Genomic DNA, 24,869 nt, shown 5'->3' on the forward strand with positions numbered 1-24,869 from the left:
GCTGCCATGCTACTTGCTGTTAACACCGAGGAAGACCTGCCAAATCTTGCAGTATTTGTGCATGCTATAGAGGTGGAAAGAAGGCAAGCTTGGGAGCTAATAATAGCAGCAGTTTTGTCGCTAAGAGCCTTAAAATAGTAATGCCATGATGACAGTCTGATTCAAAACATGATGAAATCCTTATTTCTATCTATTCCTGTGGCTCTTGGATCAGTTCTTACAAATCAAAGTTGAAAATAAATTTCTATGGTTTTGCATAAGACCAAAAGATCCTTTCTACTTCACGTGGGGGCAGGTCTTTTATAGCATTTGACACAAGAAGGTTTTCAACATATTCATGTTTTAAAAGAAGCATCCCCTGATCTTTAAGACTGTCTCACGCAGTGTTGGCACAGTGGTTGCATTTACAACCAGAAAACGTCAGGACCAGAATATGGTTGCTAATACATTACTTCTGCTTCACCCTTCTGTTGGTTGCTTTCCCAGGAGGGTGCAAAGTGTTAAAGAACATGCCTGGCTAAGGTTCATCAGGCAGCATCGTTCTAGTGTGTTTTGAGGGCTACCAACAGTTCAGAGATGGTGAAACCCCTCAGTGGGCTGTTCATTACAAGAGTAGCTAGAGACAGTGGACTTCTTAATTCCCCATGGGCACCACGTGGTCGTCCATTTGTACCAAAACAACACTCCATTTTTGGTTGTTTCATCTGAACCCGAGCAAATTCCAAAGTGATGTCAAATCTACTTAGTACTACACACTAACAGTTCATTGGCCCTTCATCTCCCTATATGTAAGTGAAAGGTGCAATGAGAGTAAACCTTTGTCTGAAATAGGTGAACAGCGTGCTCAGATATTTAAGGCTCAGACCTTCGAGCCTTTATTATATTTTCTTCTGATGTTTTTCCTTCTGGCACTTCTTCTATGACCTGCCTCGGGAGTGTTTCCTCAGTAGTGAGTGAGGCAGCAGTTCCAGATTTAGGATTGCCTAGGGATGGCTTAGGGAGGCAATAAGAACAAAACTTTCCTACGTGGCAGTTATTACAAATATGTTTGCGGCTACCAACTATTTTTAACTGCTGAGCAGGATACCAGTTTTGTCTGTTTGGTTGCCCTCAATGGCTTTCTCTACCAAGTACTTGCCTGGTCTATTGAATCCATGCAGACTTTTTGCATTCACAACATCCTTTATTAATATCTTCCATGTGTCTAATACATTCAGTTGAAGAACCCTGAACTTGTCTTTGGTTTATATGTGAATCCTCCTGCTGTCATTTGATGCTGTAGATTTTGTATTGTATAAGACACCGTATAATCAATCCCTGTCTACCCCGTTAAAGCCATGTCATATTCTTCACGCCTCTACCCCCGTTTTTGTGTAAAGGAAGTGGGCACTTGAATTACTGCATCTATATTTGCATCTGGTCAGATGAGATGGCGCTGTTGTTGAGCACATCAGCCTTTTTTTATCTTGTTGCAAGGCAGTCTTCAGTTTTAATGGACAGTTTAGCATAGTTCTCTGAAATGTCTTCATGAAACAACATGAGTATCCCTGTGCCCATTTCCCTCTTGATACTGCTCAGGAAAACCAATGCAGAACGAGGTTAGATAGTTCTAGAAAAACCTCAGCTCAGTGCAGGTAGTGACATGGGAAGAGCAGTGAGTAGCAGTGAGCTGGCAGAGGGAAACAGCTGGAAGACTCATTGTAGGATTAGTTAATTTACTTGACTTTTTAAAAGGAACCTTGTATTTAGGTAAATGAATGACATATTCTAGCTCCAAGTAAGTGTGAGAATTTAAGCACTGAACACTGCCTATTAGAGTTAAAGATGCTGGAAGGTAGAAAACCTTTCAAACATCTCCAGAGAGTTAAAATCAGGAAGCTTAGAGCTAAATTGAGTAAAAATTCTAAAGGTGTAAACTTTGCCTGTTTCATTTCAGTAAAACATTATTGTCTAAACCCTTCATAGTAGTAACTGACTAGCTGTAATGCTTCTGTAGAGATTTTTAAAATAAGTCTCTAGAATCAGTTTCTAAAAGTGAATTTTTAAGTGTCTGAGGGAGCAAGGAACAGAAATGTCACTAATGTCAGACAAACTCAGTCTTGAAGAAAAAATTGCAGGAATCTTTTATCAAGATGTGATGATGGATTCTTTATCACCATCAAACTGGATGTTTTTCTAAAAGGTGCAATCCAGTTGCAACAAGATTCCCATCAGGGAATGCTCCTTCAGAGCCATCCTATGGCCTGCCTTATGCTAGGAGTCACATTGCAGTCTGATCTTCTGGCCTGATCATAAAGAAATCATGGAAGTCATATTAATGAAAAATGTCCATGTTGCATTATTTAAATGGTGCTTGGGTTTCAGTGCTCAGCACTGGAAATTCCAAGTAGCAGTTGCTGGGCATTCCACATTTGACAACCAAAGAGAAATCTTGACTTGAAAGGCATTGATTCTACAAATACAGCTTGAGAACTCTTTGAGGATTAAAAAGAGGCAGAGTCTTTCCCCCAAACTTACCAGACACTGTGTCACCTTCACAACTCGTTAATAGAGAGGAAGGGAAATGTGCTGGGTGTAACCCCATCTTTCTTCCTTGGGCACAGCTCGTGCACAGGAGGAAGTGTGGCCACAGGCTGTGTGCTGCCACAGGACAGTGGGACACAGGGGTGCAGGAGTGCACCCCAACCTGCCAGCACATTTCTCCATTTCTCTGAGTGCACTGTCCAAAAATAAAATTGTCATTGAATCATTATAGCTGCATGCCTCAGTTAAATGTTTAAATATAATTGCAGTTATCTGTGCCTAACACAGCTATTTTTCACGTTTTTGGCAAATCTACATGGATACTCCCACAGTGCTCACATTTCTGGTAGCTTGGGGGATTTTCCTGTGGAGCTACAAGATTCAGCATCCTTTTAGTAAAAACAAAATCATGAAACAAGGCTTGAGAGTGGATGTGTGAACTATGCACTTTTAGCCCTGGTGTTTAAATTTCTTATTATTTCATCTCAGTTCAGGTTCTTTGTCCATATTGTCATATCCACATACTGTTAAAATGCTCTCACTAGATTTTTTTTCTGTGTGCTTGGGTTTTGAAGCATATGATGTTAGGGAAAACTACATAGCCTGTAAAGTAGAGGACTTCTGTGTTTGCGTGGCGTATAACACACAGGCTAGGAGATTTTCAGGGTAAAAAGCGCTATCCCTTCCTGGACAAAAATGAATGATTGGAGAGCTGGATAAAAAGGAACTGCTCTAAAAACCATCTTAGGGTCTTTGCCGTAATATTTTGAGGTTTAACTTTGATTAACATCCGTACTTATAGCCCTATCAAATTCCACATGAAAATTGCTGTGTAGGTGCAGACTTATCTTCCTTATGACAAATAAAACCTATTTTCTTTCCCTCTTTGCTCTTACTGCTTGTGGGAGCAGGTATACGTACATCAGCATAACAAACACATTTTCTGGATACCTTGGATGCTGCTGAAGCTGTTTAACCACTTAAATGGCTTTTTCCTCAAGAATTTTAAGAAAACAGTCCATTTAAAACAGTTATTTGTATTTTCATCTATAAGGACTTCCATTTTTTCTTAAAAAAGACAGCAACAAAAAAAATTCCAAAATGCATATATGTAAAGTCTTTTCAATTACTGCCGAGCTTTGCATAGTTATAACACTTTTGCTTAATACATAAATATGGAGCTGTCTTGAGAAAATATGGCATTTTGCAAGCTTGCCAAAAGGAAACCAGTGACAGGTTTGCCTGGGCTTCCCAAAGACAAGTCGCTTTCTGACAGGTATTTATCCAGTGTCTTAGGAGTTAGTTAAAAGCAGGCAACCCAAGAGTCAGAGGCTATGTCCTCTGGCAAATGTGCGTAGGTTTGATTTGCACCGCATGAGTGCAGCTTGTCACATAAATGTATATGTATAAAAGATGTTGAAGAGAACAGGAGACCTGAGGATTGCACTTCGGCATTCACGCAGGTGATTGCTGCTGTGGTGTAGCCGGGGTAAGGCCTCATGTGGAAAATGAAAATTAGAGGTCTCGTTAGTCTGGTACCAGTTATCAGTGACAAAGGCAGTATGTATGTATTTGCTGTCTCTGCATATGTTCCTGTTTCTGTTGCAGTCTGGTCTCCTGAAGGCAAAGGAGAGAAGGTACATTCAGGGCTCCAAGGCTGACAGCCAGGCAGTGAGAAAGCTGGTGGCAGCTCCTCCAGCTGCTGTTGGGCTTAGCATCAACAGAGCTCCTCTGGACAGCACAACAGAACACAGTGCTGGCTGTGGGGAGATGAGCGTTACTGTCAGCGTGTCTCTCAGTGCTCACCTTTTTGTGTTCGCTGGTAAATCTGCTTCTCTTGTACTCCAGCACAGAGGTGATGCTACCATCTGCATGAGATGCGATGGCTAGTACAAGTACGGGCTAGGCTAGGCTGATAATAATTTATTGCTTAAGACTTGCTCAATTGCCCTCTCATCTGTATGGTGCTGTAATCAAGGGCAACTTCTGTCAAATAGCTTACCCCTTTATGTTACAAAGGCCAGCCATTAAATAGTGATGGGTACTCCAGTGCCTGCCAGACAAGGTGCTGAGCGGGCTGTGTGGAACTGGGGTTGGACTAGACAAGGGCTCTATGAAACAGCCTGGCCTCTGACTCTTTCCAGCACCCAGGTGCTTTCCCTGGTGACCCCTGTAAGGGTGACCATTGCAGCACCCTTCTGAGCACTCCAGGAAAACACACAGCCCGTATCCACAGGTCAGGCTGAGGCTGCTCACGTACAAAGACATGCTCATTTAAACAGACCTTATTGCGGCCTTTCAGTACTTAAAAGGGTCTATAAGAAGGATGGGGACAGACTTCTTAGCAGGGCCTGCTAGGACAGGACAAGGGGTAATGATTTTAAACTAAAAGAGGGGAGATTGAGACTAGACATGAGGAAGGAATGGTTTACAGTGAGGGTGGTAAAACACTGGCCCAGGTTGCCCAGAGAGGTGGTAAATGCCCCATCCCTGGAGACATTCAGGGGCAGGCTGGACAGGGCTCTGAGCAACCTGATCTGGTTGAAGATGTCCCTGCTTGTTGCAGGTAGGTTAGACTAGATGAGCTTTGAAGGTCCCTTTCAACCCAAACTGTTCTATGATTCTCTCTGCAAAGTGACACGAGCCCTATTAACTGGGTGACCGTCTGGCACGGGGCCATACGGGACCTGGGTGTCCACACCAGCACCAAACGTGTAAACTGCAGGAGAGGGAGGGTTTGGGGACACAGAAGTTTGCAGAGACAACCTGACCTGACTTCTAGTTGCCTTGATTTGCTGGGGTTTTGTGCCACCGGCGCTAGCTTCAGCCTGTGGCTGCAGTGACCCCAGAGACCCAGCCTGGCATTGCCTTCATGCTGGGCTGACACTCCTCCTTCAATTAAAGCGGGGAGCTGCCAGTGTGTGGGAAGCCATTAGCCTGGAGCATTGTGTTGATTCTCCCTTCCCAGTGAGTAAGTGCTATTCTTTCACTTCTAAGGATTACCCGGCTTTATCTGCTTTATACTGAGCTCACTGCAGACTGAGTTTCCTGGGGGAAAAAAAAAAATGCTGTCAAGTACCCTGTTTTCTTATTCTTGTCTCACATTTAGTTTCCTAATTGTAGCTTGGAAATAAAATATCCTTCCTGCTAATTTTATTCTTTTGTATTTGGGAAATACTGCCAAGTCTGACAACTTCTTCCTTCCAAAGACCCAGCGTTAAGATGTTTTTTTCCCTGCTTTACAATGACAAAAGTGTCAAGAAGCATTGGAGTCGGGAGAAACGTGCATTTTGTGTGTGCCAGTGAGGCAGTGCTTATTATGTTTAGTTTAATTTAAATCTGTCTGCAACAGAGGGATGGATTTATTTGCACATTTCCTAAATTTGAATCTAAGAGTTATTTCTGCATTGGAGTGTAAGGACTTTGAGTGGATTTTCCCAGAAGCAGCTAAAGAGATTAGGTATTAGAATTCAGTAGAAGCTGGAGACTACACATGGAATACTCTATGTTGAAAACTTTAGTTTAGGGGGCCTCCCATTTTCAAACCAGACTACTTACTGGTTCTCAAGCTTCTGTAATAATCAAGCCACAAACAGCTTCCCTGTGTCTCTCAGAGCTCATTCCCCACTGTCCCCTGACTGTGGGACTGACTTGAGCTTTTCCTCATCTCCAAACTGCGAGTTGTTTCTGGAGGGGAGAGGAGGGCAAGAAGCACTCTGCAGACTGGTGTCATAGAGTCCAGAGTAGTCTCTGCTGTACTGACCCCATTAGTGGCCAAGCTGTACTAGCGTAATATCAGATGTTCTGCCTGACATGTAGTGAGAGAGCTCTTGGATGAGGCTGCTGTAAGGCATGGGAGTGGCTCTTGATCATATGAGAAACTTAGTGCTAAACCGTAGAGTCAGGAAAAGAAATATAAGAAGTCACTTTTAACACAAAATAGAAGAAGTAACTTCCTGGGATCATTATATTTACAGTGGCAGTGCCTTGCTGACCTCTCAGAACTAGAGAAATCTTTTTCTTCTTTTTTTTTTTTTTTTTCTGGTTTTATAAGACAGATGGTGTATTCTCTTAAATAATGAAATAATCCATGTTCCATACAAGATCAGACACTTGAAAATGTTGCTATAAATGTGCAGAGGTTGTGCATTTGTCAGTTTAAATAAATTCTTTCAAATAATTCTTTCTCTGCAATTTCACCACCCCCCCTGGCCCCGGCCCTGCCTTCCTTAACAAATATGCAGTTAATCACAGAGTGAAATCTCTTTCCCCCTCTAGATTGTGTTCCGGAAAATCAGTGATGTCAAACGTGAAGAAGAGGAGAGGATGAAGAGGAAGAACGAAGCACCTCTGATCTTGCCCCCGGACCACCCGGTCCGCCGGCTGTTCCAGAGGTTCAGGCAGCAGAAGGAAGCGCGGCTGGCGGCAGAGAGGGGCAGAGATCCGGATGACCTGGACGTGGAGAAGGGCAACGTTTTGGGCGAGCACTCCTCCACCCGCGCCGTGGTCAAAGCCAGCGTCGTGACCGTACGAGAGAGCCCGGCCACCCCTGTGTCGTACCAGCCCGCTTCAACCTCTGGGGCCTCTGACCAGGCAAAGCTGCAGGCCCCCACATCGGACTACGCAGGGTGCAAGGTGCCAGGGGAATACCCCCGACGAAAAGGCTGGGCCAAATTCAAAGATGCCTGTGGGAAAGGTGAAGACTGGAACAAGGTCTCTAAAGCAGAGTCCATGGAGACTTTACCAGAGAGAACTAAAGCTTCGGGAGAAGCTACCCTGAAGAAGACAGACTCTTGCGACAGTGGCATTACAAAAAGTGACTTGCGCTTGGATAACGTTGGGGAGACAAGAAGCCCGCAGGACCACAGCCCGGTCCTCACCGAGGTCAAGCATTCCTTTTATCCCATCCCAGAACAGACTCTTCAGGCCACCATGCTAGAAGTGAAACACGAGTTGAAAGAGGACATCAAGGCTTTAAACACAAAAATGACCAATATAGAAAAACAGCTGGCTGAGATACTTAGGATATTAACCTCAAGAAGAAGCTCCCAGTCGCCACAGGAGTTGTTTGAAATATCAAGGCCACAGTCTCCAGAATCAGAAAAAGACATGTTTGGAGCTAGCTGAGGTGTTTCTTTTTAAAAGCAAACAAACAAAGAAACAAACAAACAGCCCCCTAACATTTTAAATTTAATCTTTCTTGAAAATGAGTGAGGGACCAGTTCTCTAAGCATGTTCCCTTTGTCTAGAAAGGTACAGTAACAGGAATTGCAACCTCATGTCAAGATGGCAGCTGACTCTGAAGCCTTTTTGACAGCAAGGGTACAGTTTCTAAAGTTTTTCTTTTCTCTGTTGGTGCCCATTCTCCCCACTCCCTCTCTCTCCCTTGGAATGTTGGAATGAGAATTCTGACAGCAGCAGCCGTCCCCGTGAGCCCCAGGTGACCTCTGAGGTTTTTGGAGCATGCCTTACCATGTTAGCTTGGGTTTTGCCTATGAATAAGCACTTGCCAGGGTGCTTATGTTTTCAGCATTTATTTTGGGTTTTGTTTGCTGCTGCTGTTGTCACTGTCTCAGTCACCTATACAGCATGTTAAATGTCACAGTATATTTTGATGTATCTGTAATAAGAAAGAGCAGTAGGAGACATGTATGTCATTTCAACATGTACCGAACCTATTTTTGGGTAGTCAAGGAAGGGCTAAAAAGTTGAAAAAATTGTATCCTTTAATTGCAAACTGACATATTGCTAAAGCAATCATATTTAGCAACGTCCTCACTAATAGCCACAGTATTTCAGGTCTGTTAATAAGTGGGATCTTCCACATTCTCATTCAATGAGTTAAGGACACTGGTTTTCAAAAACTTGTGTCTCAAATGTCTTAGAATCTTGTTACTTTTGCTTTTAACTCCAGCTGCTGGAGGATAGAGGGTTAGGTGTGCAGCGTACCTGAGCACAGCCCACTGCACCACATCAGTAATGGGTCCTGCAGATTTGCCTCCCATGAAAATATACTGTGGCATTTGTGTCCTGTTTTTGCCATGAATCTGCTCTTTTAATTCTTGTTAAACTATTATGCAGGAGTTTCTGTTTTGATAATGTTCATTGTGGCCAAAGGCTTTCACAGAACTTTTGAAGATTTTAGATTGTGGCATTTTCCTCTGCATCCAGATGTCTTGTTCCAGATCTGATCTGGCCAGTAAACAAATGGAAGTAGAGGTAGAAATACAGTGCTTACTGTATACAAGTGCTATTGTAGCAAGGAAACAAAAGGATCTACTTCTTAAAGAAGGAGATGTTTCCAAAACCTATAGTTTCATGACTTTTTTGGAGGAAGATTGAAGCACTTTACCAAAACTGTTCTTCGTTAGTCATTAGATAGGGTAGCATAGCTGGTATCATGGCTTGGGTTATCACCTTGGTATATAGACGTATACGCACAGTATATTCTCTCCACTGATCTGGTATGTTCACTATTTAACGGTAGGTTAGAGCTCAGAAGCATGGGGCAAACTTTATTGGGTTTTCATTTTTAATGGCAATAGGTCTTAACACAGTGTGGGAGTAGTTAAATTTCATTCTTTTTCTATGGTACGAAGTCATTTACAAAAAACATATGGTTTTGGGGGAAGATTTTTGTTCATGTTAAGTAAGGAAGAGGCAAGGAAAACAAAACAAAAGAAAACAAAAACTATTGGAAAGGGTGTCTGATGGCTTGATGCTTGCACACTGCAATGCAGAACTGTGTCAGACATCCCTGGGGCAGCGCGAGGTCCCCTGATGAACCGGCACGGTGGTGAGGCCGTGCTGTGCCAAGCCACCCGCTCAGGTCCACAAGCAAATGGTTTAGGATTGGCTTGGTGTCAAGGTTTGATTGCAGGATGACAATAAAACCATGGCAGATGTATTGTTAACCTCCTCTCTCCCCCTCTAGCCCCTCCCTCTCCCCCCTTCCCACTAAGGACAAGCGACTGGGAGGGAAAGAAGGACAGTGAGAAGAGAGTTGGAAAAATTAAAAATGTTTTACTAATGCTACTAATAAAAATAGAGAAAATAATACAAAATATGCAAAACCAATCTTTAAAGTCCCGGCAGATGTAGGGCCAGCACCCAAAGTCCTGGACTGGACTCTGCAGCCAACTGGAGCTGGATTCAGTCTGTCAATAGGCCTCAGTTCGCAGGGACAACTCGCAAGGTCCTCTCCTAATGTCGGCCATAAGGAAAAGGGACGAGATCCTCATGATCTCCCACTTTTATATGAAGTATCAAGTGAATGGGATGGAATACTTAGTTGGTCAGTTTCAGTTCACTACTTCTTGTTGCCCCTCTCGTGGGATGTGCATCCATCCTTATCAGTTTAGCGACCTTGCATACCATTGCTATGTCTACCAAAACATGTATCTGGCTTTCAGGGAAGTGCAGTTAGTAAGAAGACTTTAGCTGACAGGAAAATTCACTAAAAGAGAAACTTGTTTTTTAACAAAACCAGGACATTTGGTTCGTTATGGTAGTGCCCACAGATTATGAACTCTTATCCAAAGACTGAAATATTCCTGAGAAACAGCTCTCGGGATCAAATCTGTGAGTTACCTTTTCCCTCCTGCAAGAAAAAGCAGTAGGGAGGTGACTTGCTCTGAAACACAGGTGCCATTTCTTCAATTTATTTCTGGTTCCATGTTTAGGTTTCTCCAGTGGTAACTGGTGTGTTTTACAGTACCGCACCGCAGATGTGCAGTACTGAGGAAGGCTCTTGTTGACCAAAGTCACCCTGTGTGTTTGCTGCATTAATCGCTTCAAGTGACAACAGTTACCTGTAATAGCTATGGCACAATTGCCATAAGGAATCCATGTAAGAATGGTTTCTTTTAGAAACTGCTGAATGCTTTTTTTCCTTTCCTTTATCTTCCTAGCCTCCTCAGTCAGTAAATTCAGTGGATAGTGAAATTATGCTTAAGTAAAACAGAGGTGTACTAAAATACAAGGATTTTTATTTGATGCCCAAAAGTTCCAGCAAGTTTTTGGAGACTGACTTGCACCCAGTTTCCTAATCCAGGCAAATTCCTCATACTAGGTTTTCTTCATAATATTTTTGAGATGCTGCAAGTCTCGATGAACTTAGCACTTTGTGAAAGTGTCACCCACCTAACTGCAATTGGGTAAACATGAAAATTAGCTTATCCCAGGTGGATGAGGGAGGAAATGTTTATATACTCCAAAGTATGTGCCTAATATCTCCAGCACTGCAGTACAGATATAAAACAAAATGTGCAGTTGCAGGTTCCCTGACCCTTTGCTGCTGACACTGAGCTGATGTTTCTCAGTTGTATTTTTATGTGCCCTCAGGGATATGTTAAGGCTTATTCTGGTGTTGCCGATTGCCTAGGCCTGGAGTCACAGCAGGGTCAGCCCTGGAAGCCCCATTATTGGCCACACCAGTGACTGAAAGAACCCAAGCCCCCATTTGTTGGGGTTACTCCTCGTGTAGCCTGACATTCAGTATGACACCGTACCCCTGCACACCCGGTGTGACAGTAGGTGGGTGCAGCACAAGTCCTTTCTTCAGGCTTTTATAAGGCTTTTGTGATGGCTTATAAAGCCATTTATAATCTATTTGTAAAGCCTTCAAAGATTGTCATATATTCCTGAATCACGCTTAAAATGTAATGTCTTTGAAGATTATGGCCAAATTTGATTTTGCTACAGTCATGAAACTCAGAGCAGCTCTGCTCTTTATGACACCTTCAGGGTGTCTGCTCCAGGGCAGCACTGAGAGCGGTCAGTGTCATTCAGATTTGCACAGCTGTAACTGAGATTAGACCAGTTTTATTACGATTTTATGAACTGGCAGGCACTAAAACCAGTTGTAAGAGACCGCATCATCCCTCAATAACCCGTATATGTTGTAAGAGAATTTTTAAAAATATACTACTCAGGATGAGCTTTGGTCTCTGGATTCCCTGGGCTACTGAGTGGTTAAAATGAGCAAAATCTTGCCTGCTATGGGACTAGTCCCTCCTTTGAACCTTGGACTAATTTGGACTCATGCTGTGGTGCCCAGGCTCCACAGATGCGGGACATCTACTTTGGAGAGTGGTGGAAAGCACCCGTGTTACAAATCTGTCTTTCTCCATTGAGCCTTACACTTGGATGCCCAGGGCTGGACGGTGTGCGTGCCCACCATAATTCTTACTTGTTCTTCCATTTTATTTGTCACCTGTTCATTTTTTTTTTTCTTTCTCTCTACGTGTTGGTGAAGGCTTTTCACTTAAATTATTTTCCACCTTAGAAATGAACAATCTCTGAACATGAGACTCTGCCCCTTAACAAGCAAATGTCTGTACCTACCATGAGAGAAAAGAAAAGGCAACAAGCCTGTTTTAACTGTGTTCTGGCATAGTGCTTCTGCCATTTAACAACTTGCTAAGTAACCTACATTAATCGAAAGGAGATGCTGTATTCCATTTTTACCATATGATTGAATTAGATTTCAGTCAAAAGCAGGTAGTTGAGAGAAAGAGCCTGGGTTAAGATTTGGGAAAACATGGACTTTTATAAGTTAATTCTTAAAGTGTTGGAAAGACCACTGAGACGCAGCACAGGATTAAAAAAGCAAAACCTGACCCTCACCCCTACCATGTTCAGATATATTTACTTCTGTCTGTTATTACATGTACACTTTTAAAAACACCATTCTTGCTTTAAATCTCTTTCACAGTGCTGCCCTGAACCCCAGCGAACACCCTGTTTAACAGCTTCGAAGGTGATATTCTGCTTCTACAGTACTTCACTTTAATGAACCGAACAAGATATTTACTGTGAATATCTGGTGATATATTTTCAATCACTCTTAACCAGTCTGTGAAAGAATTTAATACATGATTTGTCTTTACTATATAAACAATGTGTATGATTACACTTGTGCAGATGCGTGTACATACACACAGATATATATAATATCTATGTATAGATAAGTCTATGGATTGCATTTTTGTTATGTAAAAGCACATCCCTCATTTAATGATTCCAGTTCAAGAAGGGAGCTTCAATCTTCCTGGTAGACATCCACCGAATGTCCTAGTTACTATCTTGTTTGTTAACCGTTGAACTGTTAAGGCCATGACTTTTGATTTCTCTAGTTGGCCTCAATTTTATACTGTTACTCCGGCGAATATTGTGACTGAGGGAAGATCTGGTAAGTGTTGTGATGGTCAGGAAACAGAAATACATGTGAAATTGGAAAAATGCTGTGTCGTAATCAGAGGGAATAAGGCTCGCAGGCTGCTATTTGCTGCTCACAGTTTCTCTGTGGCGAAGCTGCCTTGGTGGTGCTTCTCATGGTTTCTCCTGCAAGAGAGACAGTGGAATAAATGGATTTCTTTTTCCTGGTACCAGGGGCTGTCTCAAAGGTGCTGAGCCTACCCTTCTTCTCACAGGCAGCGTAACACGTGGTCGCTGCACCTCTGCTTTCTTGTCCTGGTGTTAGGTGGTGAAAAGCGTCTTCTACTGAATTCTTCATTTCCACATAGTCTCCTGTGGGTGTATTTGCAATAACAAAGTCTGTGTTTCAGCTGCATTCTGTTTCATTGAGACAAACCTTTCAGAGAGAGTCCCGTGCAGGGGAAGCTCCAGAAATCTGAGGTGAGGCACAGTAGGTTACTGTATCCTCCAATCTGACATAATTTTGACCACATTGTTGTGGCAAGCATTGATTCAATTAAATAAATATAAAGCTTTTTGCAATAAGATATATCCAACATTTAGCCTTAAGACCCTTTCATAAGTGATATAATTCAAACTGTGATTCCGTTCTCCTTCCTTCTTAATGTTCTGTAGTATTTACAGTGTTGCCTGAAGATGAAGCACTTTGATTAGCTTTCTAAATCTAATGGTAATCACTTGCTGGTAATCACATTTCTTTCTCCACTTATTGCCTTCTTATTAGGATAAAGGATTACTCCAATAGCCCTCTCCCCTCATAAAACAAAGAGATGTAACTATTGTCTGAACACTTTTGTATATCAGGGAGCCAACCTGTCATATCGCGTGTTTGTTTCAAAGACTTTTTGTTTTACAGTTCGACAAAGCTAATGTGGATTTATCTGCAACTGTAATTTGTTTCAAGCTGATTGTTGAGTGTTGTGTAAACATATTTGATGTGTAATCCCAGAACATCTCTGTAACTCAATCTAAATACCTAATGTTAACAAAACAGTTTGGGGTTTTCACTAACTGTTCTGAAAGGCTCATGGTTTTTTCCCACTGAATCTGTGACCACTAACATAGAAAAAGAATCATTTTAGCTGTAGATGAAAGAAGTTCAATAATCTTGTATCAGGATGAACTGCTACATAAAGAAATACCAAGTTTTCTAATGAATGTGTTAGATTGTTGCACCTACATACAATCGATATTTGTACATCTGTTGGAGACCTGTCTGCGTTTCAATATTTAGCCACCACTGCACGGACACTTTATTGATATGCGGTTAATGCAGTTGCTTTGGCGCCTTTCAATGTACTTCACTTGTTTTTATCCTTTCAGAAATCCACCAAATACTCTTGGTTCTTTTTCTTTGCATTTGTCACTTTGTTCAATGAAGCATGACTAGAAAAAGAGAACGAATAGATACTATTTTTGTGGTCAGCAAAGCAGCTGCCAATAGATAGACAGTGTGTGTATGTATGTGCATATGTATATATGCACTGTCTGGGAATGTTTCAGTTACAAATGCAGCCACCTACATTAACGATATCCCTATTCAACATTTTTAAACAAGCACAAATAATATTTGTAAAAAAAAGTTTAATTTTATTTATTATAGTAATAAACTATTTTATACATTACGGTTGCCTTGGTGTGCTTTCTCACCTGTTGAGTATGTGCTTATAAGATCAAGAAGGGGGTTTTAAGTTGCTCTTTAGAACTTCTGTCTTGCCCTTTTGTTGCTGTTGTTCTGTATCTCGAGTGTTATCAGTAGAGAAGCATGACGTGACTGTTTTGGTCGTAAACATTTCAGATTGTTTCCTCAGATTTCCATCTGCTCTCTATCAGTGCAACAGAGATTTATGCTTCCAGGGTCACTGTGAACTGAACTCAGGTGTTCTGTGAAGTGACCATCCTGGCACCCCAGGCAGTGTCCTGCACTGGGGACTCCAGTCTGGGTCAGATGTTGTCTGAGCAGGAAGATCACCTGCTGTGACCTGTCTGAAATGATCATTTGATATCCTGAGGGTACACGGAGCTGTGGTTTAGACTGTTCACTACCGCTGTATCTGAGAACTATAACAAAACTTCTGGAAACCAGAATACTAGACATCAAAGAGGCTTCTGATGTCCTCTCATCTGCTGCAGAAGAAGGTGACCTCACCATGGACTTGCATGAAGACAAAAACCACAGGCAGGAAGCCCCTAGTGGGTGTCCCCTGCCGGTGACACTACTGCAACAGGCAGCAGTGAGTATTATTTTGTTGTCTACCTCAGCAAAGAACTCGATAACCAAAGGTGATGGGAATGGGAGATCCCTTTAGGTCAGGACGAGCATACGTGACAGGGACACATGCAGCAGTGGTTCCTGCGTGCCAGCAGCCACTCTGGACCTGTATACAAAGTTTTAGTCTTCAGGACATCAGCCTAGACCCTGTGAGCTTCACACCCATTTTTGTCATTCATTCTCCATCCTCTCATTTGAGGGTCTTGTGAACGCAGCTGTCACCTCTATTAAGGCACTTCAAGGGATTGTGAATCTCATCTTCAAACCAACAGCAATAAACCATAAGCTTGCAGACTGCAGAGCTGAGGCTAAACTGTACTGAGAGCAGCCAAGGAGCCGAATGAGGAGCCATTTTTAACACCATTTCTGCACCCACTGTAGTATACAGCGTGACAGGATCTGTAGTCACTGGCATGGCTTCACTGGCCAATACAAAAATTCAGCTTTCTTTTGCCTGATGTTATACAATGTTCCCTGTACTTATTATAAAAGGGAAAATTACCATAGTGAAGGCGTTTTTGAGGTCTCTAGAGGCCTTTGTTCTCATTTTCTGAGCTCCCCATTATTTTCTTTGTTGAAGTTTTTCCTGCATTCTTAGCAGCCACCCTGGTTGTGCTGCAAGCTTAAGTTCATACAAAGGGGGACAGCATTGCCTGCACATTGTTTCCTGTCCTGGCTTCTCTGCCCTCATTAGTCCCACAGTGTTTCAAACCAAATTCTCTATTAACTGCAGCATTTTTTTGCCCATGTTTGTTCGAAAAATTGCAAAGGCTCGTGTTCCACATGCTGGCCTGTCCAGCCTGGGCTCAGCTGAGCAACAGCAGTGATTAGACCCCTTGCCCATCTGTGCCAGTCCCCACTCCTCATTCAGTGCAGCTGGGAGCATGTTTGGACCAGGGACAAAAGCTTTCTAGGCCACGGGGTGTGTGCTGTGGCCTCTGACTTCTCTTAGCAATAACTGCAGGTGTTGCTGATTCTGTTTTATTATGAGCTAGTGTGGAGAAAGCAGCACCTGCAAGATGCCTGAAGGTGTGCAGCCAGCGGAGAGCTCGGGGCTGGAGTGTGTGTGGTGCTGAACTGCCTCCTTGGGGCTGTAAAGAAGCCCCTTGCTGGTGATACTGGCTGGCAAAGGGCCTGGAGCCTTCCTTGCCTCCATGACGCCACCTGTGCGGCAGCTGCTGGGACCCCCCATGGGGGCTTTTCCAGCAGATCTGCAGCTCCAGGGGCAGAGGCAACAGTTCTGGGGCAGCCTGCAGCGTGTTGGCTTCTGAGGAGGTGAGTGCTGCTTACATTGTTCTGAACTTCGTGCTTGGTAATGGGGGTTCTCTAATTGCCTCACGGTGCATTTTTGTATCTCTGTAGTGGTCAGAAACACCCTGGTTCCCATGTTTTTTTTGCATCGGAGTAAACATGACCAGCATGACCCAGGTCTCTGTGCTGTGGGAACCTTGGGACAGAATTGCAGCAAGTTTACCCCACCTAGCACACGTGCACAATAGCAATGTCTTTTATTTTCTCCCCCCATCACTAAAGGAACATCAGTGTGTGCCAGCGGTGCCCCTGCCTGGTGTGGGCTGACACTCAGGGCCCACCAACCTCGTGGGTTGGCTGCTGCACCCCAACCTGCCCACCCACGGTGGGCAGTGAGGCTTGGGGACATCTTGGGACATCCTGGCTGATGAGCTGCTTTCTGTGTTCGCCTTGTGCCCCGCTGAGGCGGGGGGTTTAGTAAGGCTGCGTATCCAGCTGCAAAAGCACTGAGAAGGATGCGATGTTGCTATGGTATTTGTTACTGCCAGCGGTGTGAGGGGTTTCATCGCAACAGGCACAGAGAACATGAAGAGTATCAGCAAATACAAATATTTTTCCCCTAGAAGATTGCATTTTTGCTCCTTTCATTTTAACTCACCAGAAACTCAGTGTTGGTATGTGGAAGCTGGGGGTAATGACCTGTGCTGTTCTTGAAAGACAGATTGAGTAAAAACCTGCAAGAGATCCAAAGAAGGAATTAGAGAAATGGAACTCCTAACATGTCTGTCAGAAGCAGATATGAAGGCACTTGTGCACAGCTGTATCTGCAAAATACATGTGCTCAAACCTATTTTTTTTTTCCTTCCTCTCCTTTTCCATTCCCATTCCTCCTTATTAATTATGTTCAAGCCAAGTTGTAGTACAGCCAAGGTCAAATTTAAGCTGCCCCATAGCACAAATGTAGGTTTAAAACAAGCTTATCTTTGGCAGGTTCATCCATCATGACCAACTCTGAACCTTTCTCCCTAAAATTTCCGCCTGGTACTGATGGGAGCAGGACCGTGTGAGCAACTTCCATGAGTTTGCTTTTGAGATGACTTTTGTTGTTTTACACGTATTTCTTTCATTTTTGTTGTGTGGTGGTGTTTTAAGCTTTCCTCACGTGTAGAGGTTTTCTTGAACATGTGTCTGTTCAGATGGATGATGAGCGAGGCAGAGGTACAGCTTTGTTAATGCCATCCCAGGGGAGACATAGCCCCTGCGAATGTCACCGCAGTTTGTGTGTGCAAATCTGAAGGGGACGTGCTTTGGTACAGGTGTTTGCCTCCTCATCCCCATTCTCCAAGCTGAAATACGCAACTCTGGGAGGAAGAAGCTGTGCTAGACTACCTATTACACCTGTGGATTTTCTATAAAAGGAGGACTGTGGCCACTTCTTCAGCAGGGGTTACCACTGGGGAATGCTGAGCAGCGGTAGCACACCGAGTGCAGCACGAAACCTGGGGGCTACTGTGTCCTCAGCAATAGGAGCGAGACAGCTCAACAAGAAATGGTTCCCTGTGTGCAGTAGCTTACAGTGGAGGAAATACAGATTGCTCTTAAACATCTCCAGCAGTGCTTTTTGGCGAGTTTTACAGTTAAGCAGAAGGTATTTTAGAAGAACTGATGATAACAGTAGAATTTATTGAACATTCTCAGCTGTGGCGTGAGCACAGGAAAGAGAGCGAAGATAATCTGTATGTAGCCCCAAGTCAAAATAAAGTATTTGTTTTGGTTTTCCTTTAGAATGATAACAATGCACATGCAACCGTATTGAACCTGGCTGTGGGAAGTGTGCAGGCAGAAATATAAACTAAAACAGTTCAGCTGAAAGCTAAATTGGAAAAAAGCTTCCTTTAGGAAAAAGTGCAGAAACTGTGCATGAACTACTGCATGAAATTACACTTCTGGCAACAAGAATTGTAAATAGCTCTTTAAAATGGGGGTGGGCATGTCTCTTTGGTGAGCAGCAAATACAGCAGCTGTAGTCAGGCGTGCTGAGAAGCTGCAAGGTGGTTGCTCTGACCTCAGTGGTAGACCGGGCGTCAGTAGAAGAGTCTGATGTTGTGGCAGTAAATGGAAGCAGCAATGTAGCCAAAGTATCATCCTGGATACCACTCCTGGTGGGTTGAATCTGCTGCGTTTCCTTCATCAGGGAAACTCGGTTCTGGAGGAAACCTGGCTGTGTCTCAGGAAAGCTGTTGAGGAAAGCCTAGAAGAACGGAGTGAGAGCGAGCGCAGTCTGCAAACACACCAAGGGAGGGGGAGCAGGAGTAGTTACAAGAAAGCCCAATACTGTCACAATAGCAAATGGGACTTACTGACCAGGAAGCTCCTTAGGCTGGAGGTTGTAACAGGCTGTAAACCTCTGAGTTATCGTCTTCCAACAGCTGCTGGAGTTTCCTTAGTGGAGCGTGGCCGTCCTCTGGAAGGAGCTGTGAGATACTTTACCCTGCCGACGTTATCCCTACCAGTCTCGTAGGGTGCCCTTGTGTTACTGCCAGCAGCGTAAAGGTTTTAAAGACTGAGTCTGGAAACATTATTATTATGAAAAATGTGATTTTTTTTTTTTTTCTTAAAATGGAAGTTTCCTCAAATGGCATGAAGTAATACACAGTTTATAGACTCCAAGTACTCCAAAAGCAGTACACTACTGTAATCTGAATGATTGTCATGCTTTTTTAACTCTTACACTGTGTCAGGGCTCATATGTAATCTGCAGTTGTTCTCAGTGTCAGTGCTTATGGGCATAGCTGTTCAAGGCAAGTAGGATATTTTCAGAGACTGAAGACCTGTTGTAGGTGTCTTATTTTTAACAAGCATTAGTTGGCAGGATTGAATCAGATTGAAGAACTGTGAGAATGAGTAACCTGAGTGAAAGCTGCAAAAGTCTGAGCAGTCAGCACTGACAGTGGAGTGTGAAGTGTGGGTCAAGGGACGTCTCAGTTGACAAGCTCTGAGCTCAGCATCCCTGCTGACCTTCTGGGACATCACTGGGATATTGCTGTCTGGAGTGTGGGGACTCAAAATATGCCTGGGGCTTGAAGGAGACAAGGGAGATAAAACCACTTTGTTTCCGCAAACCCTCACTTTAGGTGCCAGGCTGGGAGAAGGTGCAGTCAGAGGCTCCTGTGCTGAAGGGTCCTGGGTCTCCAAGTCCTGTAGAGGGTTTTCTCCATGGTTCTTTCTCCTCTGTGTTTTGGCATTTTGTAGCACGATTCACAATGGGTTTGTGATAAAGGGCAGGTAAAGTAGAGCGCAGGGTGGGCTTTTAGCGTAGGGCCCACAATAGGTCTACATGTGGGGAAGGCACTAACGGGGAGGCAAGTGCTAGGATCCCTCTTTGGGCAGCTTGGTCCTGGGCAGATGTTTGCCAAGACAGGACCCAGGCCATGCCCTTATGCTGTTGGCAGCACCGTCATGAGAACTGAACCTGATGAAGGGGTGGCCTTGAGGTGGGATGCCAAGAGGTGGGGGAAGGCAGCTGAGAGATCGCTGAATTAGCCTGGAGCAGAGATGTGACCAAATGGGTGTTGTTATCCTGTAATTTCAGCATGAACTACCACCTCAGCACTAAACTACTGCCACCACAAGACTAAAGAAACCCATAACCATAAGTTAGCAATAGCATCATTTAAAGAAGTGTCTCATAAATGCTTGTTTTTATCTCTGCAATTTGGCTTACTACAAGGTAATCTTCCCATATACTCGAGCACTTAAAACAACCGTAACCCTTCCAGCAGCAGCAGATTGAAAAAAAAATGAAATGAATCTTGTTCTTTTCCCTAAGACTTGTCTTTTAAATTCATTTACTAACAGTGTAGATGTTTCTGGTCTTCTAGTATCATTTCCAGTTGTTCTATTTTTGACACCTAATTTTAGAAACTCAAATGCACTAGGTTCTGTGGTCCATAAAAATTAATTAATTTTGTCAAGAAAGATCAGCTCTAGAGGGAGCACTAATACAACTCGAACTTCACAGGTCATAACCAAAGTTATGTTTCTGTATTATTTCTTCAGTAAACTTCAATTTTTCAGTGGTTGGCTGATGCACCTGTCAGCAATTATTAACTTCAGTTACCCAATGGTATGTATAGTTTTCCTTAAATCCCTGTAGATAGTGAAGCAGTGCTAGTACCTGTAGTATGACTGTTGTAGGGGAAGGTGTATGACCCAGGTAGCACTTTTCACTTGGCCCATTTCTGAAAGGACCTGGTACATGGGCACCTCAGGTTATTTACACTTAGACCAAAGTGGCCCTGGATATGGTGAAAAGTGGTACAGCCCAGCTTGTGGTCAAAATTTGCCCATTAAATCCTGATGATAGCTTAACCTGCTCTCACCCAGACCTTCATGGCTCCCAGCATAAGGAATAAGGAGTTTTTCAAGTGTCTGCAAGTGCATTTGATTCCCTGGACTGATGATGCTGCGTAGTTCTCATCCTGGCATTATCTGTGCCTGTTTTCGCTCAGAGTGGTATTTTCCAAGGCCAGCAATGCTGACACGTGCCTGAAGGACTTGAGCTGCTGTAGCTTGCGGGAGCTGCCTGACTGGAGAGGTGCTGAGGCTGCCTGAAAGCTGGGACTTGATGCTGTTCGGCTCGGTCTAAAGTATATGCGTTAGACATTTTCTCTTCCTTTGCCTCTCCTCTTGAGCATTGGTGATATCCCTGAAAGCCTCTCAAGCTTGCGGATGCCCAAGTCGAGCTGATGCACCTGCAGCAGCTCAGGCGTAGGTAACTTGTGCCATGGGCAGCTGGGACTCATCTCATTGTCAGATGCTCTGGCAGGACCCGTGCTTGACATGATGGCATTTGCTGAGAATGGAAATCTCAGATAAAATAATTGGCTTCATCTTGTCTTCCTTTTACATGCAACTAATGGAGGAACCGCTCCACAAGCAGCTACTTGTGAAACTGCTGAATTTGGTACAGGTGTCCACAACACCCTTGTGCCACTGGAGAGGGTCACTCCCAGACATCCCTTAATACAAGAAACCATCTAATGTAATGCAGATTTTCCCTTCATTCCTCAAAGGTATTATAGCCTCAGAGTTCTTCAGAAGCTTTTCAGGGAGCAGTATTTCAGCTGTCTCTGCTGGATTAAAATATACGCCTTGACTAACAAGTGGCTGTGCGCTGAGAGAGTTATTTTGCAAAGCAATAACAGGCAGCGCTGCTTGGGGAAGGGGGGGGACTATAAAGCAGGAGAAGTGGTGACAGACCATGCATAGCAATCTCCTTGCTCTTCCCAGCTCCTTGAGGAAAATCGTGCCAGCCTGCCCAAGGAAGGCAAGTCACCCCTTTGCGAACATGAGCTGCGACCAGCCCGAGGGTCGGCAGTGACGGGGGAAATTAAGCGGGTGCACAAGAGAACAGAGAGGCACTGTGATATCACTATGACTAATAACAAAATTGCTGCAGGTTTTCATAGTTAAGCTGTTTTTCTTCTGACCTGTGCTAAGCTGGTAATTCCAACTAAGCTGCTTTTAGCTCTCAGATGTGAAAGAGATATGTGAGCAAAGCCTTGCTCGGCCTCTAATCAATGCAGAATTAAAGAAAGAGCCACTTAGCATAATCTTACCATCCCCAGTAATAACACTGGCTGAGGGTTGTGTTAGCCAAGGAGGGGGTTAGGAGAGGGACATGTGTGCGCGACAGGCTTGATTTTTGTGGTAGCCATAAAAGCTGTATACTGTCATAGACTACACTTGTTAGTTGCTGAGGCAGTTTTTCAGAATCACTTGTAAATTGTTTTTCAGTAGCTGTTACATGTCTGTCCAGCTCAGTTTCAGAGCCATCATTTTTTTGGGGGGGGTCACCGCACATTTATGACTTTTAGGGTCTATCAGCACTAGTGTCTCCACACCTCCGCTTCACTTCAAAAAGGCCAATGTCCTAATGCCTTTGTCACATTTTTCCTAGGTCCCTTAATTAGCTTTTCCTTAGTGTTTTCTTCTGCAGTCAGTGGGGTGTCTACTTCAGTCTCTTCCAGGACTCCACAAGCTCCCACCCGTCTAGGACCATCACCTGTGTGAAGGATGCGCTTCTGGCTACCATGTATTTTCAGTGACATCAGGTGCCATGTGAGAGCTGCATGTTTGACCAAGCATAAGCAGGACAGCTCAGAAACTTTGTGAGTGGGCTTGTTCCTGAAATATGTGTTTCAAAAAAGCAGGAAAAAGAACCCCTGGAAAGACTGAGCATGAAGGAAAACTATTTATTTCTCATAGGATAAATATTTAAACTATAAAGAAAAATTGTGCAAGGATGCTTCATATTTCTGACTGTGGACCAAGACAGCAAGAGTCTGAATGAAAGCATCATTTTACTTGTGTACTACTCTTGGTGATCATTCCCAGAAGCTTCACATGTTGATCTCAACAGATCTGTTAAAGGTAGTTTGGTTTTTAAGCTCGCATGTTCCATGCAGAGCTGTAGAAGGACACAAGTGACCAGTCTGCATGGCACCCATCCTGCAGGCTTCCAGTGTCTAGCGCTGTTTCTTCAAGGCAGCAAAGCACTTATTTTTCTTACACCAACCAGTAGCTTTCTAAGACAGTTCTCAAGCCAACAGTCAGTTTGAGCTTTATTTTTAGAAAAGGAAAAAGGATAAAAAATTATGAAAGACATACAAAGCACTAGAAAAACAAAACAAACAATAAGACCCCAAATAATTTTACTTTAGAAATAAGCATACTCTAGATGACCTTCAATGTCATTTCCATATTGGAGTAGGAAGATTTGCATGCATATAAATTGGAATCTAATCACTTAGCAGACCCTTGTTTCATGTAATAATGGTAATCGATAACACTGAAGAAAAAAAAAACTCATGACTTTTCACTCCAATGCTAATTTCACTTAATTACAAAGTTTAAGTTTGAGGAAGTTCTTGCCCTTAACTCAGTTCTGCTCCAAAATGGAGGCCAATCGCAGATTCTTTTAGTAAATTCAGAGGCTGAGAGTAATGTACTTCTTTGGCTGAGAGGATCCCTGCAATCATCGTAAGTCAATCAGGAGGGCCATGTCTCTGGCCAGGCAGCATTCAATGTAAGTCCTATTTTCCACAGCCCACAGTATTTCCTAGAAATGACTTACAAGGGCAATCACTGCATTCTCAGGGTGGAAAAAACAATTTCCTAAACATAAAGGGTGGAAGATTCTGCTTTGAAACAGCAAGAGATGGGTGTAGTCTCTAGATGGGTAAAGAGCTAAAGACTTTGTCCTTACTTCTTCAGGAACAAACGAAGGAGAAAAAGGGCTGCCATAGTTCTGAGCAGCAGAGGCATCAGAAATGCAAGCACTAAGTGCAAGCCTATCCTGGGGATGGAATTTCTTGTTGGAGGGATGAGCTTGATCAGACTTGGCTGAAGCTGCAGGAGTGATGGACAGTAGGATGCTAACTGTACCTCCAAACAGGCCAAAATGGCTGATGGGGGGCACAGAACAAGTTTTGGTAGGAGTCCTCCTGCTTTGGGTGCAGGAAGCTCCTCTTGGAAGAAGCCTTCTCCAGGACTGGTGTAACAGAAAAAAGACAAGAGGCAGACAGAACAGTTCTCTTGAAGGTGGGATTTGCCCCATAATAAAGGTAATAATACATGCTTTAGCTCTAACACAAGGTAGAGAGCGCTGACAGCCCAAGGAGCTCTAGGGTCTTATTCAATTAAAAAGAAAAGCTGTTCATTAAGTGAGGACCTCTCCCTCATTTTAAGGAAACAAACAAAACAATTCCTAAGACTATATTAAAAAAATATTGTTTTAAAGGCAAAATTTTAAGTGAAGAAATTAAAGAGAGAAAAGCAGACTTTGCTACAGTAAGTAGAGAGGTAGCTTAAGGCTGAACTACTGCTGTCACCGAGAATAGCAAAAATGTTCTAACTTGTATCAGAAAGCAATCACGAAGAACTGATGAGCATCCTGCCCTTCATGGAGTAACGTAAGTATAGGGCACAGCCCCATGTGCCCCTGGACAGAAGCTGAGATTGGGCTTTTTGGATTGTGCAAGGTAGGAAATTTTTTTTTTTTCTTCGTTATTTCAAAATAGGCAGCAAAATATTGGAAGACAAAAATACAATCTTCAACATACATAAAATACCTCTTCTGAGATGCATGAATCCAATATACATAGAGTCACAGAGATGCTGTTTTATAAAAATAAAATAATTCACAATGCTTCATAATTTCTCCCCAGCCATAGTCCATCAGTGTTTCTGGTTCAATTCCCGCATTTCCAATCCAGAATAAATTCCATGAGCTTTTGGTTTTAACACATTAACCAAATCCCTTGGTCAGGCGCATCCTTCTGCAGGTATAGGATATCCAGTGTAGAAAAGCCATCAACCTGTCTTAAAAATCATCATTCTGCGTCATTCCTGATTCACAGCATGCATTTGCTCCCATTCGATTCCAACGTGAGCGTAGCAGTACAGGAACCCGAGAACAGTCAGTGTTGCCCATGGCCAGCCTATAAATAGAAAGACAGACAATTCTCGTCATAATAATTAATGACTGCTTCAAGTAGAAATACTCCTGGGATGACCAACTTATGATGCTTCTAATTAATTT

The 24,869-nt window shown here is 43.3% G+C and overlaps 2 protein-coding genes across 2 annotated transcripts in view; one reads left to right on the forward strand and one right to left on the reverse strand.

The window, feature by feature from the left end:
- KCNH1 (potassium voltage-gated channel subfamily H member 1) overlaps positions 1-7,650 on the forward strand; it is a gene marked incomplete at both ends in the record, with an annotated part of 180,692 nt that extends 173,042 nt beyond the window's left edge. Inside the window, one exon of the mRNA XM_082049304.1 lies at positions 6,802-7,650. Within this exon, the coding sequence (XP_081905430.1) occupies positions 6,802-7,650 (849 nt within the window). The remainder of the gene's footprint in view (positions 1-6,801) is intronic.
- A 14,848-nt stretch (positions 7,651-22,498) lies between these two features.
- The window catches only part of HHAT (hedgehog acyltransferase), a 153,123-nt gene continuing 150,752 nt past the window's right edge, over positions 22,499-24,869 (reverse strand). Inside the window, exon 12 of the mRNA XM_082048471.1 lies at positions 22,499-24,768. Coding sequence (XP_081904597.1) covers positions 24,671-24,768 — 98 coding nt within the window. The 3' untranslated portion in view covers positions 22,499-24,670. The remainder of the gene's footprint in view (positions 24,769-24,869) is intronic.

The sequence above is a fragment of the Streptopelia decaocto genome (genome assembly GCF_964273445.1).
Source record: "Streptopelia decaocto genome assembly, chromosome: 3".
In the NCBI taxonomy this organism is placed as follows: domain Eukaryota; kingdom Metazoa; phylum Chordata; class Aves; order Columbiformes; family Columbidae; genus Streptopelia; species Streptopelia decaocto.